The sequence below is a fragment of the Bicyclus anynana genome, chromosome Z, assembly GCF_947172395.1.
Source record: "Bicyclus anynana chromosome Z, ilBicAnyn1.1, whole genome shotgun sequence".
NCBI lineage: Eukaryota > Metazoa > Arthropoda > Insecta > Lepidoptera > Nymphalidae > Bicyclus > Bicyclus anynana.
The window spans coordinates 4,095,119-4,112,079 of NC_069110.1; the positions used below are offsets into that span (position 1 = coordinate 4,095,119).

The 16,961-nt window shown below is 35.3% G+C and overlaps 2 protein-coding genes across 2 annotated transcripts in view; both read left to right on the top strand.

The window, feature by feature from the left end:
* The first annotated feature begins 10,608 nt into the window (after nucleotides 1-10,608).
* On the top strand, nucleotides 10,609-11,067 carry LOC128199732 (uncharacterized). Its single transcript, XM_052890723.1, has one exon. It carries the CDS (start codon nucleotides 10,609-10,611, stop codon nucleotides 11,065-11,067), a length of 459 nt encoding a protein of 152 aa, XP_052746683.1.
* A 992-nt stretch (nucleotides 11,068-12,059) lies between these two features.
* Nucleotides 12,060-16,961, top strand: part of LOC112042910 (succinate dehydrogenase [ubiquinone] flavoprotein subunit, mitochondrial-like) — a 32,250-nt gene continuing 27,348 nt past the window's right edge. The window contains exon 1 of the mRNA XM_052890724.1: nucleotides 12,060-12,905. Coding sequence (XP_052746684.1) covers nucleotides 12,060-12,905 — 846 coding nt within the window. The remainder of the gene's footprint in view (nucleotides 12,906-16,961) is intronic.

Here is a 16,961-nt window from a genome sequence, read left to right on the forward strand (position 1 = left end):
ATAATTTGTGCCTCTAAGTATACAACATTTTCAAATGGTATCTACTAATGTGTGATCAACGACATCACGTAAATTCCTCTGTAATACAGTTGCATTCTAATTCACCTTGGAATTGTAATTGTTTGCGCGCGGATATTCACTCGTATCTAGTGGTGGTATAGATACTAATGGATAATTTAGTTTCGAATCCGAGGGAAATTGTTGTTGTTTGTCATATAGTACAAGATCCAGCATCGCACTATCTGCTCTCGTAAGGTTTTCTAAATTATTTAAATATATATTATATTTATGTTTATATATAATATCTGGAACGGTTGAACTCATTTTAATACAATATGATGTAGGAATATAAATATTATGTAAGATCATTATCCTACTTACTTCGTTCTCACATTTCCTTGTTTATTACAACATTAGATTACAAATCTGGATGAAATACCCAAATATGTGTAGTATTGGCTTCTTCTAGGCAAGGAACCCTAAAAGAAGCCTTATCCGTGTCCGCCTGTCTGTCCGTCCGTCTATCTATCAGCGGTTTAGCGCGGAGATTATTACTAATATTTTTATTAAAATATTAAACTTCAAGGTAAATTTATTAAAAAAAATATTGTTTGCCTGGGTTGTGATATTTCTGGTTGTATTTTTATTGAACGCATAAACGGTTTATGTTTAAAACTAAACTTTTTATTTTAATTTAGGTAAATTAGTGTCCTAAATTTATATAAAATGTTTAGTTTTCTTTTCTTGCAGTAGTAATTTTTTTTTTTATATATATAATTTGCGAAATGTATTTAATTATGCGATATTTTCTTATGGTTAATTTCAAAAATTTTCACAAAAAATAATTCATATGTTAAATTTCGCTTGTATATTGTATAATGTGTATCAGAAAGCTTTTTTTTATTAGAAAAATCGTCCAGGATAGCTTGATCTGGAGGGTTATTCTGTAAACATGTTCTGTTCTGTGAGTTTAGAATTCGCCTCTATCTTTCTCATTCTATAGTATCGTGTTAGACAGAGAGATAGAGTAGAATATTCGATAGTCGAACTTACGAGTTACACTAAACATCGATACTATTAAATTTAGAATAGCCTAGCAGCAGCAGGATAGCAGGATCTTAGACTACAACTCGCAAAGCTGTAATATATTTTAACTCCAAGGTCTCAGTTAGGTACAATAGACATTAAATAAATGAATCCAAAGATAATAATTATCAATTTTAAGCTTCTGTATTCAATAAGAAATCCTACCTACGTATAGTTTCACCAAGTTCATACGTCCGATCGCGGTTTAGCTCAGAAACTATTAGTACTTAGTAGAAAACTGTAGTGGTTGTTTTTATCAGATCAGACCCATTGACCTCTTATAGAAATTTAAATTTCACTTAAAGACTGTTCAATTTTGCTTTGACAGTTTTAGAATTATTGGTAAAGAAAATTATCCAATATTCAATAACATATATACAATACAATATTCAATATTCAATAATATTAGTCTAATATTCAATAACATCCCAAAATCAGAGCAAATTTAACCTTAAGGATTGAGTTTAAGGTTCAATTTGCAAATGCCACTACTTGAATTGAGTGCCAAGAAATTGTGTTTGGCAGTCATTGAGAGGGGACGTTTTTTGGTCGCTGATTGTGCTTCCACTTATCAATAGGAGATTGATGGTTAGACCCTGATTTTGCTTTGAAAATGCTGTATGTTGACTTAGACCCAGGTTTTAAATATCATTTTTAACGCCATCTCTTATTAAATAGTTGATTTATTATGTAAAGCATATGCAGTTTGAGGAACCATTATAACTACGATAGCGACGACCCTTTGTGAGATAATATCTGAAAAGTATACTAGATGGCGGTACTTGTAACTTCTCATATATTATTACCCGAGTGACTCAAAAGGAGGGTAAAGTTTTTTACAACTTTTATTATACATTTTTTATTGATATGAAATTCCTTCACCTTGATATAACTGACAAAACGTCACTGAAGGAAAAATCGTACATTACGCGTTACGATCTACTAACCACCTACTAACCGTCTAGAATGCGTGAATAAAATGTATCTCGTGAAGAGAAAAACATTAGACGATCAACGAATTCAAAAAATTGCTTTCTCAATTTCGAAGGGACGAAAGAGACTTACGATGTGTAAGACAAAAAGACAGTTATCTCATGACACGTGTCCTACGTCTACCATTCTCTCTCATTCTCTCTGTAACTTTTGGTAAACATACGGTTGTGTGTGTGTGTGTGTGTTCGTACGATTATCCCTCAGATTCAACGTATCTATCGCCCGGAGGTAAATTTAAATTATGCCTGTTAATCCAAAAAAAAAAAAATATAAGCTGGCTCAATATTTAAGATATGCGTGGACAAATATACATACATGCACTTATGAAAGGCACACATATTTAGAAACGAGTATTGACTAAAACTAACTAACTGTGAGATTGTACTGTTTGCTAACGACACATCCTTAATTTTTAAGACTGGCAGAAGTAAAGATAATTCCGACGATGTAAGTCGCATTGGTTAGATGTTAACAACTTACTTTTAAAGTTCCTGGGAGTGACCTTGGATTGTAAACTTCAGTGGGGTGCTCATATAGAAAAACTGTCAGGTAAACTCAACTCAGCTGCATTTGCAGTGAGAAAAACAAGACAGTTTACTGATGTTGATACAGCTAGGCTTGTTTAATTTGCGTACTTTCACAGCGTAATGTCTTACGGTATTTTGTTGTGGGGCAAGGCTGCTGATATACATTCTATATTTGTACTTCAAAAAAGAGCAATTCAAGCAATATATAAATTAAAATCATGCGAGACCTTTCGTCAAAAGTTTAAATAAATAGGTATACTAACAGTAGCCTGTCAATATATATACCTTATCTTACCTTATCAGCTGATAGACGTCCACTGCTGGACATAGACCTCTTGCATCGACCTCCAAGCACAACGGTCTCGAGCCGCCAACAGCAGCGGCGGCAATATATATATATATATAACAGCATAATCTATGTAAGACAAAATATTAATTTGTACAAACGAAAAGAAGATTTAAACCCACGTCTTACTAGACACGGGCATAAGTTAGTTATTTCTGCATATCGTCTCCAAAGAGTAAAAAAAACTTTTGTATGTTTGGGTGTACTCTTCTATAACAAACAATATGTTGAAAACATTTACTTAGTCGAGGTTACTACGCCATTCATGAGTTCCTCATTAATAAAGATGCTTGGAGGCCATTGGATCAGCATACACCTTCACACAGCAATTTTTTTTTATTCTTTACAAGTTAGCCCTTGACTACAATCTCACCTGATGGTAAGTGATGATGCAGTCTAAGATGGAAGCGGACTAACTTGCTAGGAGGAGGATGAAAATCCACACCCCTTTCGGTTTCTACACGGCATCGTACCACGTCTTTGCCGGTAGGGTGGTAACTAGCCACGGCCGAAGCCTCCCACCAGCCAGACCTGGACAAATTAAGAAAATCTCAATCTGCCCAGCCGGGGATCGAACCCAGGACCTCCGGTTTGTAAATCCACCGCGCACCACTGCGCCACGGAGGCCGTCAAAATTAAATTAAAACTATACTATGCACAAAAATTAAGGGAGCAGAAAAAAAATCCAAATTTTTGGGGGATTTTCAACAGGCTGTAACTTATACAAAAATGGTCGTACAGCAAAAAAATAAAAAGCAAATAATAGCTCTAAGTGTTTAGTTTTTGGATCTGAGTTTGAAAATTTTTTTTTGAAAATATTTTTCGAGTAATCATAAGAAACCCACCGAAAAAAAAAAATTCGAAATTTTTTTGGTTTTTTTTTTAATCTACGGACGTGGAAAAAATTTTTTCGACTCAACCTCCATATGGACCAGATAGCTTGTTTATTCAGATTTAATTTCGTTTTTTTTAAATCTCGATACGAGCATTTCTCGCTGAGATATCGATGTTTGAATGGAAAAAGATCATTTTATCTTTGATTATCAATATCTCAGCAACCAATGATCGCACAGAAATTTTGAGGTTGGTTTCAAAAACTTAAATAAACTTTCTACAAGGATTGGCAATTGAATTTTGAAAAAAAATTTTTTTTTCAATCATTACATGAATTTGAAAAAGCATCCAAAAAAGGGCTTTTTGTCGTTTTTTGGAAAATCAAGCGCCCAATCAAAAATATTGCGGAAACCACTGACGTTAAGTGTGCCTTTTACTGTTCAATATACCCACAAAAACCCTACAAAGTTTCAATTCAATCCAGCCAACCGTTTTTTTTTCCCACTTGATCGAATTTTTGAAAAAATTAAAGGAGCAAGAATTTCGCTCTGAAAATGTCATAATTTACGCTTTTGTGCTTGCGCACGTGTATGTGTGTGTTCCACAGTATTTTTTGACTCCAAACTCACTCTCCGAAGATGTATGTGTGTGTGTGTGTGTGTGTGTGTGTGTGGAAGTGACGAACCACAGGGTCTCAATCTCTGATAAAACCACACACATACACGTGCGCAAGCACAAAAGCGTAAATTATGACATTTTCAGAGCGAAATTCTTGCTCCTTTAATTTTTTCAAAAATTCGATCAAGTGGGAAAAAAAAACGGTTGGCTGGATTGAATTGAAACTTTGTAGGGTTTTTGTGGGTATATTGAACAGTAAAAGGCACACTTAACGTCAGTGGTTTCCGCAATATTTTTGATTGGGCGCTTGATTTTCCAAAAAACGACAAAAAGCCCTTTTTTGGATGCTTTTTCAAATTCATGTAATGATTGAAAAAAAAATTTTTTTCAAAATTCAATTGCCAATCCTTGTAGAAAGTTTATTTAAGTTTTTGAAACCAACCTCAAAATTTCTGTGCGATCATTGGTTGCTGAGATATTGATAATCAAAGACAAAATGATCTTTTTCCATTCAAACATCGATATCTCAGCGAGAAATGCTCGTATCGAGATTTAAAAAAAACGAAATTAAATCTGAATAAACAAGCTATCCGGTCCATATAGAGGTTGAGTCGAAAAAAATTTTTCCACGTCCGTAGATTAAAAAAAAAACCAAAAAAATTTCGAAAATTTTTTTTTCGGTGGGTTTCTTATGATTACTCGAAAAATATTTTCAAAAAAAAATTTTCAAACTCAGATCCAAAAACTAAACACTTAAAGCTACTATTTGCTTTTTATTTTTTTGCTGTACGACCATTTTTGTATAAGTTACAGCCTGTTGAAAATCCCCCAAAAATTTGGATTTTTTTTCTGCTCCCTTAATTTTTGTGCATAGTATATAATTAAAGGAGGAATTAAAACTATAAGAAACTGTAATGTTGTCATCAATTGTAAATTATAATATTGATGTGCCTATTGAAAACCATACAGCATTGTCTTTATCAAGACAATGCTGTATGGTTTTCCTCTCGGCACATAATATCGGTTTTATTGTTATGTAAAACCGTTATATTTTATGATTTTTTTTTTAAAGAGCAACTGTTGAGTTTCTTGCCGGTATCAAAGATAGTATCTAAAGTGCTTGTAAAGTAAAACCTGAAATAAATGAATTTTGAAAGTACCAGTGCAATTCTAACAATATTTTAATACTATTTTTAATACCTATTTTGAAGTCGGTTAATAAAAGGGATGCAGTATACATGTAGCTTTAGCCTTGATATATTAATCTCTTACACGGCTAGACATCCAATATTTTGGTGAAGGGGTTGCTGTCCTTAATGAATATTACAATGGGGGAAAATTTCCGACCCCATTTCAAACATGTTGCCTACAGGCGAGTTTCGTAATTAAAATGAAATACCTATCTGGAGAGTCCCGTTTTGCTTTGAATCGTATCGTTACTAACATTTGATCTCTAGCGAAATTTTAAATATCTATGTACAAATAAATCACCTGAAAGATTTAAAGATGGCATTTGAAAAAGTGTAAAATGGTTTTTTCTTAGTAAATATAATGACGGCCTCCGTGGCGCAGTGTTTACATAACGGAGGTCCTGGGTTCGATCCCTGGCTGGGTTGATTGAGATTATCTTAATTGGTCCAGGTCTGGCTGGTGGGAGGCTTTGGCCGTGGCTAGTTACCACCCTACCGACAATGACGTACCGCCAAGCGATTTAGCGTTTCGGTACGATGTCGTGTAGAAACCGAAAGGGGTGTAGATTTTCATCCTCCTCCTAACAATTTAGTCCGCTTCCGTCTTAGATTGCATCATCACTTACCATCAGGTGAGATTGTAATCAAGGGCTAACTTGTAATGAATTAAAAAAAAAAAAATACACTCAAAAAGTTATATAAATCGCAACCGTCCGATTTACAAACATAAATAATAAATTACCAAACATTTAATAAATCAAGCGATTGTTCTTATTTCAAGTTATAACAAACTTTAAAAATTAAAACAGGTGAATGCTTTCTTAAATCTGCATATTTGGTTCATAAAACACAGTTTCAAAGTTAAAATTGTACGTAATAATGTTGCGCCAATTTCCTTGGAAAGTAGGTCACAGGTGCATTGAACTGTTCTATATAGAGAACGCATCGATCCAACATTACAAGTTACACTTGCCGTTAAAAGCTTGGTTTACTTATAAATGTAAATAAAAACGTTCACTTTATTCAAGTTTACCCTAAGAAAACACTAAAAACAAACTAAAAAGTCGAAGTTTTAACTTTACTATTGTTGTCTCTATTACGTAAATAGTTACGTCAGCATCAAGTTGTCACAACTTAACCTAAAAGGGGTTGCAACTATTTTCTGAATACATTCAATTAACAGTCATATCAAACGTTATAAATGCCATGTAATTTAACTACAATTGCAAAGGTTATTTTAATGATATATTTATACTCGACTTCATTCAGACACGATGAGCTCTGAGCTTAAGAATACAATAAAGAGGTTATGCCGCAGCCGTTATCGATTAGTTTACGCTAGCGTAAGAGTTATAATAGGTTAAACATACTGGTACCTTATTAATAGTAGATTGTGAACACCGTATCCAATTAGTATCACACTGAAACTTTTTTTATCACTCAATAAGGCACTAACTAACTGTAACAATTATAACATTTTTCTCACTGACACATTCATATTTTAAACGACTACAATATTACATAAACACAGTTTAGAATTTTCCACTAATTTTACATGAGTTTTACGTGAAAACTCAATAGTAATTTTAAATTATTATATTTTAAAATTTATTTCTCTATGGTTAATTTTTATGGATATATCACATAGTTGATTTAAATACTTGCACTTGACACTTCACTTTACGGGTTTCAAAGAATTTTTTTGTACACCAACTTTTTATAACCTCAAACTCAACTTGCTTTACCGATTGCGCCAGTGGCGTCGACCGCCAAAAATAGTCTACTTCACAAAATCGTCTCGTACTAAAATTACAAGCAAGTTAAAACGCATGCGCCCACGAAGTCGATGGTTAGCCACGGTGTAGGACTTCAATGAATGACGTCAAATTCGGTCAAATGCCCCGTAGTAAATTCTTTAGAAACTTTGATATAACTTGCTACAACTATTACATTAGTTTGCACTATAAATTTGCCAGTATCTTTATTACAAATTAAATATTAAACAAAAGTAGATACATAAATCTTAAGTTTATAGATACTTATTTACTGTAGTGTATTTACTATAAATGTAATGCGAAAATATTCTGAAGAGGCTACGAATTTCGTAGAACACCTACGAGATTCGTAGATAGAGTTGGAAAGTGTAGGGTATAGCAGAACTCTATCTCAACATGTTTAGATACTTAAAGAACATTCTTGATACTTCAATTAGTTATTTATCTATTTATTAACAAGTGTTTATGTTGCTAACTACTCTATAGAGAAACCCTATAAGACCAAAAGTGGTTGTATTATTTTTTTGATGGGAATTTCTGTGTCTTATTGATAGGGACTTAATGCTATCTAGATTTGTAATTTGTAATTTGTTAAAATTTGTTAAAAACACCAGAAGGGGTGATCGCGTAAAGATGTGTGATGTTTATTAATCTAAGCTTAATGTACTAAATAGTATATCTTGATAGGTATAATAATTAGTATGCGATTAACTAGTTTTCATACAGCATAAGCTCGCCCTACACGAGTCTCGCACCGCACTCCATGCCGTTCCATTTTAGTAGTCAAATTGGTGTTCGCTCAAACACTATACGATATACGAGCTATAGTCCAGTCACTTGTGTACTTTGATGATCTGTGCACGCATTTTTGTCGGTTAACACCATACCATAGATGCTAAAGTTAAAGAACAACAAGAACAGCGACAAATTGATCGAGCGCACTTCAGACATGTAGAGCGCGGCGGGGGTGCGACGCGAACAATAGCATCATCAGCCAGATTTGTCGGCCGACTAGTCGTTATTAACAAATCTGGTGGACGGGTTGCAGCTTTGTAATATCACTGACTATCAATTACTCTCACATGCCTGCAGCGCTAACGACTTGACATACGATAAAACTGATCGACAGCCGATCGTGTGTAGGTCGCGATGTACCGAGATCATGCCGATGAGTTTTATCGGACGTCAAGCCGTTAGCGCTGCCGACATGTGAGATTGATCGTCAGTGGCTGACATGATGTATACATCATGTTTCATAAGGAAGAACAATCATATATTCATATTAGAGAACAATTACTATACCTATTTTCAATAGCATCAACAGCCAGATTTGTCGGCCGACTAGTCGTCATTAACAAATCTGGTGGACGGGTTGCAGCTTTGTAATATCACTGACTATCAATTACTCTGACATGCCTGCAGCGCTAACGACTTGACAGACGATAAAACTGATCGACAGCCGATCGTGTGTTGGTCGCGATGTACCGACATCATGCCGATCAGTTGTATCGGACGTCAAGCCGTTAGCGCTGCCGACATGTGAGATTGATCGTCAGTGGCTGACATGATGTATACATCATGTTTCATAAGGAAGAACAATCAAATATTCATATTAGAGAACAATGGGGATGATGACTAGGTATGAATATATTGATTTTTATGATACATTCGGGTAAATAAGGTCAATGTTAACTAATTAATATATAAAAAGCAAAGATTGACTGGATATTTGCAAAATAAATGAGATTTTAAAATTTCAAAATCTATTAAAAATCTTTTGTCGTAATTAGATGAAAATTCATACAGTTTTAGCTTCCTTACATTAAATGTGACATTTTTTAATATTTGAACTATAAGCATAAACGCACAAATAACAAAGATATTAGTAATTTTGTTTGAACGCGCATACAAATCTAACGATCATTACATTGCCTATGACGTCATTATTTCGAGCCATTTTGTATGGGGCGTTTTTCAGGGATCCGCGGCAGCGCCGCAAATCTGACTCTTTAAATCTCTGTAGCTCCGAAAGTAATGATCGCAGATACCCTGTTCCTTTTACAAAATTGCTTTACTATTAGTATACTCTTAATTTATGTACAATTTAAAAAACTGTCATCATCCCTATTGCTGTACCTATTTTCATGAAACATATTTAAGAGCCATAGCTTGAAAACCAGCAATAAGTGAAAAAAATCGTAACTAAATTGGTTTCTTTGAGTTAATAATTAATAATAATCACATTTTTCGCTTTAATAGAGATATCAACATAATTATTAATTGATAATATACTCCACTTTGATCTTTCACAAATCTATACTCATAATAAATCTGTAGAGAGGTCAATTCTGTACATGAAATATATTTCCAAAATAACTATCAGGCGGTGATTAGTGATCGATACTGATGCCAAAAATGCAATCAGTAAAATTTTCGTCTGTCTGTCTGTCTGTATGTTCTTTATAGAAACAAAAACTACTGGACGGATTTTATAATAAAATAACAATGCACAATTATTTCATACTGGCTAACGCCGCGCGGTTTAACCCGCGTGATTCCCGTTCCCGAGGGATTTTATATAGCCTATAACCTTCCTCGACAAAATGGGCTATGTAACACTGATAGAATTTGTCATCGGACTAGTAGTTTCTGAGATAAGCGCGTTCAACCAAACAAACAAACTCTTCAGATTTATAATAGATGATCTATATTCTTAATTCCCCTCCAATAAGTCGGTACGGTTAGTAGTGCGTATATACAAATAAGTCAATGCGCAGAGATCGAACCTATGTATTCTCATGTTGAGGCCGGCGACCTGAACTGAGCTGTTGCGGCCTAAAGTATTTCCGGAGCTTCTGTGACACTTCTGTTTTCCCAAAAGTTTATATTTTGAAAGTACCTATCTAAGAGCACAGAAATAAAACAAAACGTTTTTGGAAAAATTCCATTATGTCTGTTTTTTTTTTTAATATGCTATATCTTTTAAATAAGATCATGATTCCCGTTCCCCTCCAATTCATCATTATCAACCTATATTCTGTTCACTGCTGAGCTCGAGTCTCCTCTCAGAATGAGAGGGGTTAGGCCAATAGTCCAACACGCTGGCCCAATGCGGATCGGCAGACTTCACACACGCAGAGAATTATGAAAATTCTCTGATATGCAGGTCTCCTCACGATGTTTTCCCTTCACCATTCCTCCATATTATAACAAACATTAAAGATTCTAAAAAAATAGAAATGACACAACCTCCCCCAAGCCGGCTGGTCCCCGTGGGGGAAAAAGACCATAACCCTCCAACAATCATAGAAAAATCAACCAGGAAAACCAAACAACCCCAGCAGACTCTCAAAATTGGAACATTAAATGTAAGATCTTTAGCAAGAACAGAAAAGTTTATAGAACTGACATACCTATTACAAAAAATCAAAATAGATGTACTCGGCTTGGCAGAAGTCAGGAAGATGGGTTGCGCAATCGAAGAACATGAGAAATACATTTTTTGTTACAAAGGTGAAACACTTGGCCAATATGGAGTTGGGTTCTTAATAAAAAAAGAACATGAAAATAAAATTTCAAGTTTCACAGCGCTTTCAGATCGGGTTGCGCTACTTAAACTAAAATACGACAACCAACTGCTTACAATAATACAAGTATACGCACCAACTCACAATGCTGCAGATGAAGAAATCAACTAATTTTATGAAACTCTTCGGGAAGCTCAAAACCAGGCAGGAGAAAACGTCCTCGTTATCGGTGATTTTAACGCAAAAATTTGCTAGAAGAAAAAAATAGACAATAGAAATAGACGACCTTGTTTTGGGAAAATTCGGATACGGGAAGAGAAATGAAAGAGGAGACAAACTTATTCAATTCCGATTGGAACATAGAATGTCAGTCATGAACTCATTTTTCAAAGCTCGAGCAAATCGCAAATGGACCTGGCTATCGCCTTGTGGCAAAGTAAAAAACGAAATCGATTTTATTTTGTCAAATCACCGCTCTAAGATTACAAATGTTGAAGTAATTCATAGCTTCGGATTCAGCTCCGATCATCGCTTGGTAAGAGCTACCTACAGTCTAGACCAAGGCAAAAAGAGTAGAACTTCTTTCAAAGCGCAACCTGTTCCGCTAAAGACAGATGAGGATATATCGATATATTTGAGGACCCTAGAAACCAATATAAACCAACTGGAAATAAAACACGTAGAAGAACAAGACATCCAACATTTTTACAACAAACTAGCTAACACTATCACCACCAGCCTCCCACTTAGATCAAATAAAACAAAACTAAAAACTAAAGACAAAATTCTCAGTGAATCTACTCAAACTCTTCTTAAAAGACGAACTGAACTTTTAAAAACAAAACAGAAAACTAAAAAAAATAGAGAAGAATTGAGTAAACTATTTATAGCTACAAATAAAGCAATTAATAAGGACTACAAATACCATAGAAACAAAATAATAGAAACTAACCTAAAAGTCTACAGAAGCACGAAAAGAACACACAAGGAATTGACCACCCACAAAAACTGGATCCAAAACTTAAAACTAAAATCAAAAGAATCTGAAACCAGACAAAATGTCATGAATTGCGCTACAGAATTCTATAAGGAGTTATATAAGATAAACATCAAACTCAATCTCTTGTACTGGAACCAAAGAAACCACAGATAGTTCCCCAGATATGTGTGATGCACCACCAGTGGATGACAGAGAAGTGACCAAACATATTAAAAAACTCAAAACAGACAAAAGCCCTGGTCCTGACGGCATACAAAATGAAATGTTAAAAGCCGGTGCTGTCATATTAGCCCGCCCACTAGCATATCTATTCAATAAAGTTTTTTACACAGTTTTACACATCCTTCTCTACAAAAAAGGAGACCCTCAAGATATAGCAAATTACCGCCCTATTAGCCTTCTTTCAAGTGTGTACAAATTATTTACATCAGTTCTACAGAGCCGATTGAGTCCAAAGATAGATGAATTCCAACCGGTAGAACAAGCGGGATTTCGTTCAGGATTTTCAACAACGGACCACATACAAGTTATGCAACAAATCACAGAAAAATACAGAGAATTGAATAGACTGAATGAATACATTGCTTTCATCGACTACACTAAGGCGTTCGACACTATCTCTCACGATGCAATTTGGGAAGCTCTGAATAAATATCAAATTCAAGAAAATTATAAGAGAATACTGAAAAACATCTACAATAATAGCGTAAGTCAAGTAAAACTAGAAGTACGAGGTCCTGATATACCAATCTTCAGAGGAGTGAGACAAGGCGACCCCTTCCCACCCAAATTATTTATACTAGTATTTGTACAACAAATTTTCGATAATATCAACTGCCAGTCGATGGGGATAAGAGTCAATCAAGCCCGACTCACTCACCTCAGATTCGCGGACGATATTGTCCTATTTGCTGAAACAAGTAAAGAACTAGAAGTAATGATAAATATCTTAAATAAAGAAAGCGAAAAGGTTGGACTAAAAATGAACGAGAATAAACGAGTTACAAAGGTAATGACGAACACCCACAGAAATGCTATAAACCTGAACGGAAAGCCACTTGAATATGTGAAAAACTATATATACCTAAGGAAACAAATATCATTCGAAGATAATAACGAAGAACAAGAGGTCGAACGGCGTATTAATATGAGCTGGAAAAAGTTTTGGTCCTTGAAGGAAATCCTAAAAGGAGATCTCCCCCTCCATATTAAGAAAACCGTCCTAGATACCTGTGTCCTACCTACTCTCACATATGGGTGCCAAACGTGGACTTACAACGCTAAAATAAAAACTATAAAAATTTTAATAAAAAAAATTCAACCGACTTCCAACTCAAAAATTAACCTAAACTAAAAAGCAAAAAATAACATCTTACCTATGTGCTGCCTTCTGATCAGTTTGAAGGTGGTGCCAAGCCAGTGATGTTTTAATTGAAGCCGTTTAAATTACGCAATTTCTGTAGTTCTTTCAGAAACGGGTTTAATTAAAACATGTCACTGGATTGGCACCGCCTTCAAACTAATCAGAAGGTAGCACATAGGTAAGGTGTTATTTTTTGCTTTTTAGTTTAGGTTAATTTTTGAGTTGGAAGTCGGTTGAATTTTTATTATTAAAATTTTTATTTTTTAATTTTTAGTGTTAGCACACCTACCGATTGTGAACAAAAAATAATGAGGAATTAGTTGAAACGTTATTTTCTTATGATAATTATCTAAGTCCTACAATCCCAATTTTAAAAATACTACCTTAACTCATATACAAAATTTCACTCCCCCTTTATCCACACGTAATATGAATATTCAGAAAAACGTGAAAGGTGACTGTCCTCCGTCTTCATAACCAGACTCCCTGTACAGTCACAATCCATATGGGTGGAAAGTTCTCATCAATATAAAATTTATTAAGCCCAAAAAAACAGTAGCTACTGTGAACCGTCGAGGAGTTCCCTTAACTCTCCTTCATTTCCATCACCAGACACCTAATACAGTCACAATCTATCCAGGTGGAAAGTTCTCATCAATACAAAATTATCAAGTCAACACACAAGGTAGCTACTGTGAACCGTCGAGGAGTTCCCTTAACTATCTTTCGTCTTCATCACCAGAACCCTAATACAGTTACAACCCATCTAGGTGGAAAGTTCTCATCAATACAAATTTATCAAGTCCAAACACAAGGTAGCTAATGTGAACCGTTGAGTAGTTCTCTTAACTCTCCTTCGTCTTCATCATCAGTCCCTTAATACTGTCACAACCCATCTAGGTGGAAAGTTCTCATCAATACAAATAAATCAAGCCCAAACAAAAAATACCTGCTGTAAATCGTTGACGAGTTCCATCGTCTGTGTTTCGGCTCCATCATCAGACCAACTCCAGACCTTCATAAAATTGTAGTGGTTTAAAATACCTTATGGAAACACTAACAAACGCACTAGCCGTCTTTACGATTTTCGAAAGTTCCCCTCGATTTCTCCAGGATTCCATCATCAGATCCTAACATGAAAAAAATGGGACTACCCTGAAATCAAACCCTTCAAAACAAAAAAAGAATTTTTAAAATCGGTCTACAAATGACGGAATTATCGCTGGACATACATAAAAAAAAAAAACATACATACAGCCGAACGTAGAACCTCCTCCTTTTTGGAAGTCGGTTAAAAATAGCAGTATGCCAGAAAGCAGAGTGTAATGAAGGTAAGAAGAATACAAAAAGTCAGGAGCGTACACATAAGACGTAAAACAAAAGTAATAGATGCCTTACAATATGCTCTAAAGCAGAAGTGGAGGTGGGCAGGTCATATAGCAAGATACACGGACTTTAAAGACAACTGTATGGGAAGGACAAACTGGAAAAAGGAGAAGAGGGCGCCCCAAAAAAAGTTGGATAGATGATATACGAACAATAGCAGGAAATGATTGGATAAAGAAAGCTAAAGACAGAGAGGTCTGGAAAAAGCTGGAGGAGGCCTTAACCTAAGAAGGGGTTCCGATCAATGGTAACGAAGAAAGCGACAGCAATTAATATATTAATGCATTTTTTTTTTTGTTTATAATATTAGTTTTTAAGTTTAAAAATTGCTTGTACGTTATGTTATTTTTATTTGGATTGGAAATAAACAGGCTTATTATTATTATTATTATTATTATTCCTCCATATAATTTCTTAAAATGCCCACAACTGAAAAGTTGGAGGTGCATGCCCCGGACCGGATTCGAACCCACACCCTCCGGAATCGAAGGCAGAGGTTATATCCACTGGGCTAACACGGCTCGCGCGTATCTTGTATGTATCAACTTTTCAGTTGTGTGAATTTTAAGAAATTAAATATCACGTGTCTCAAACGGTGAAGGAAAACATCGTGAGGAAACCTGCATACCAGAGAATTTTCTTAATTCTCTACGTGTGTGAAGTCTGCAATCCGCATTGGGCCAGCGTGGTGGACTATTGACCTAATCCCTCTCATTCTGAGAGGAGACTCAAGCTCAGCAGTGAGCCGAATATGGCTTGATAATGATGAAGATACGCGCGACTAAAATAACTTTACCTTACGTAGTGCGAAGTTTATAAAACAATAATTTTATTCCTGCTAGTGGGATAACGTAATACGCTAAATTACACCAAATATTCTAAAGTACGTAAATCATTTAATTACCTTTCCAAAAACAAAAACGATTTTAAAATAAATACAGATAACAATTTAATAACAGCCACTGATACAATCAACGAGTCGGGAAACTAAAACGGGGGTCAAGAAACAAACAAAGATGTGGTCAAGCGATTTAGCATTCCGGTACGATGTGTCGAAACCGAAAGGGGTGTGGAGTTTCATCCTCCTCCTAACAAGTTAGCCCGCTTCCATCTCAGATTGCATCATCACTGATGGTGAGTGCACCATCAGGTGAGATTGTAGTCAAGGGCTTACTTGCAAAAAATAGCGACGCCGCACCAGAAAGTGCAGTTAATTGACACCCATCAAGCGAGCAGGAAGTCGCAGGCGGCTCAAGCCCCTGGTGTTCGGAAATCCCTATATATCAAGGATGCCATTCGTATTTTATGAATATTTAATCTATTTTATGAATATAATATTTCTTTTATTAAGAGGCTTTATGAGAGGTACAAACAAACAACGTTGGACAATAATAAAGCTTTTGAGTCTTCATAAATTCGATTTTATGTAACAACAAAAGCTGTTTATTGTCGCTCTAACAAAAGTCTGAAAGTTTAACACAAGAAAAATAAGCTTTCCTTTGTTATTTTCCTCAATAAATGGAAAACTTTAAAGTTAGCGACGCTTAGGGCTTCCTTTACAAAACAACAGAAACGCTTACAGTCCCGCCTTGACTTTCTTACTACCTGACTCGGAGACTGCGAACTTGTTATTTAATACAGGGTTTTTATTATTTATGTATTTATTGTATTCAAAGTATTGAAATAAAATCAGGAAAATATTTTTTTTCTCTTAATAAAAGCTTGTCTTAAATCTAGGACTAATTTTACATCATTGATCATCTTCATCATCATTATCAACCCATATTCGGCTTACTGCTGAGCTCGAGTCTCCTCTCAGAATGAGAGGGGTTAGGCCAAAAGTCCACCACGCTAGCCCAATGCGGATTGGCAGACTTTATACACACAAAGAATTAAGAAAATTCTCTGATATGCAGGTTTCCTCACGATGTTTTTCCTTCACCGTTTGAGACACGTGATATTTAATTTCTTAAAATGCACACGACTGTAAAGTTGGAGGTGCATGCCCCGGACCTTATTCGAACCCACACCCGTTAAGGTGTAATTATCAAAATCATTTAAGGTAACATCTCCGACAGTCAGTGATGCAGGTGGCTTATATTTAAGACGATTAATGAAACGTGATAGTCAAATGCAGAGTGTTAGGAATCTCGCGCACTATGGCAGCCACGGCCACGACTAGCCCAATATTAGACCGTGGTCGCAATAGTCGATATGTAAAGTAAGAATAAAACCAATGAAACCTGGGGTGACCAATTGAAAATCAGGCGCAGTACCGTCTACGGTTGAGTAGGATTATCATTTAGATGCTCTCTA

What these genes read in the sequence shown, in the direction of transcription:
- LOC128199732 (XM_052890723.1), top strand. Translation starts at nt 10,609, where the DNA reads ATGACACAACCTCCCCCAAGCCGGCTGGTCCCCGTGGGGGAAAAAGAC.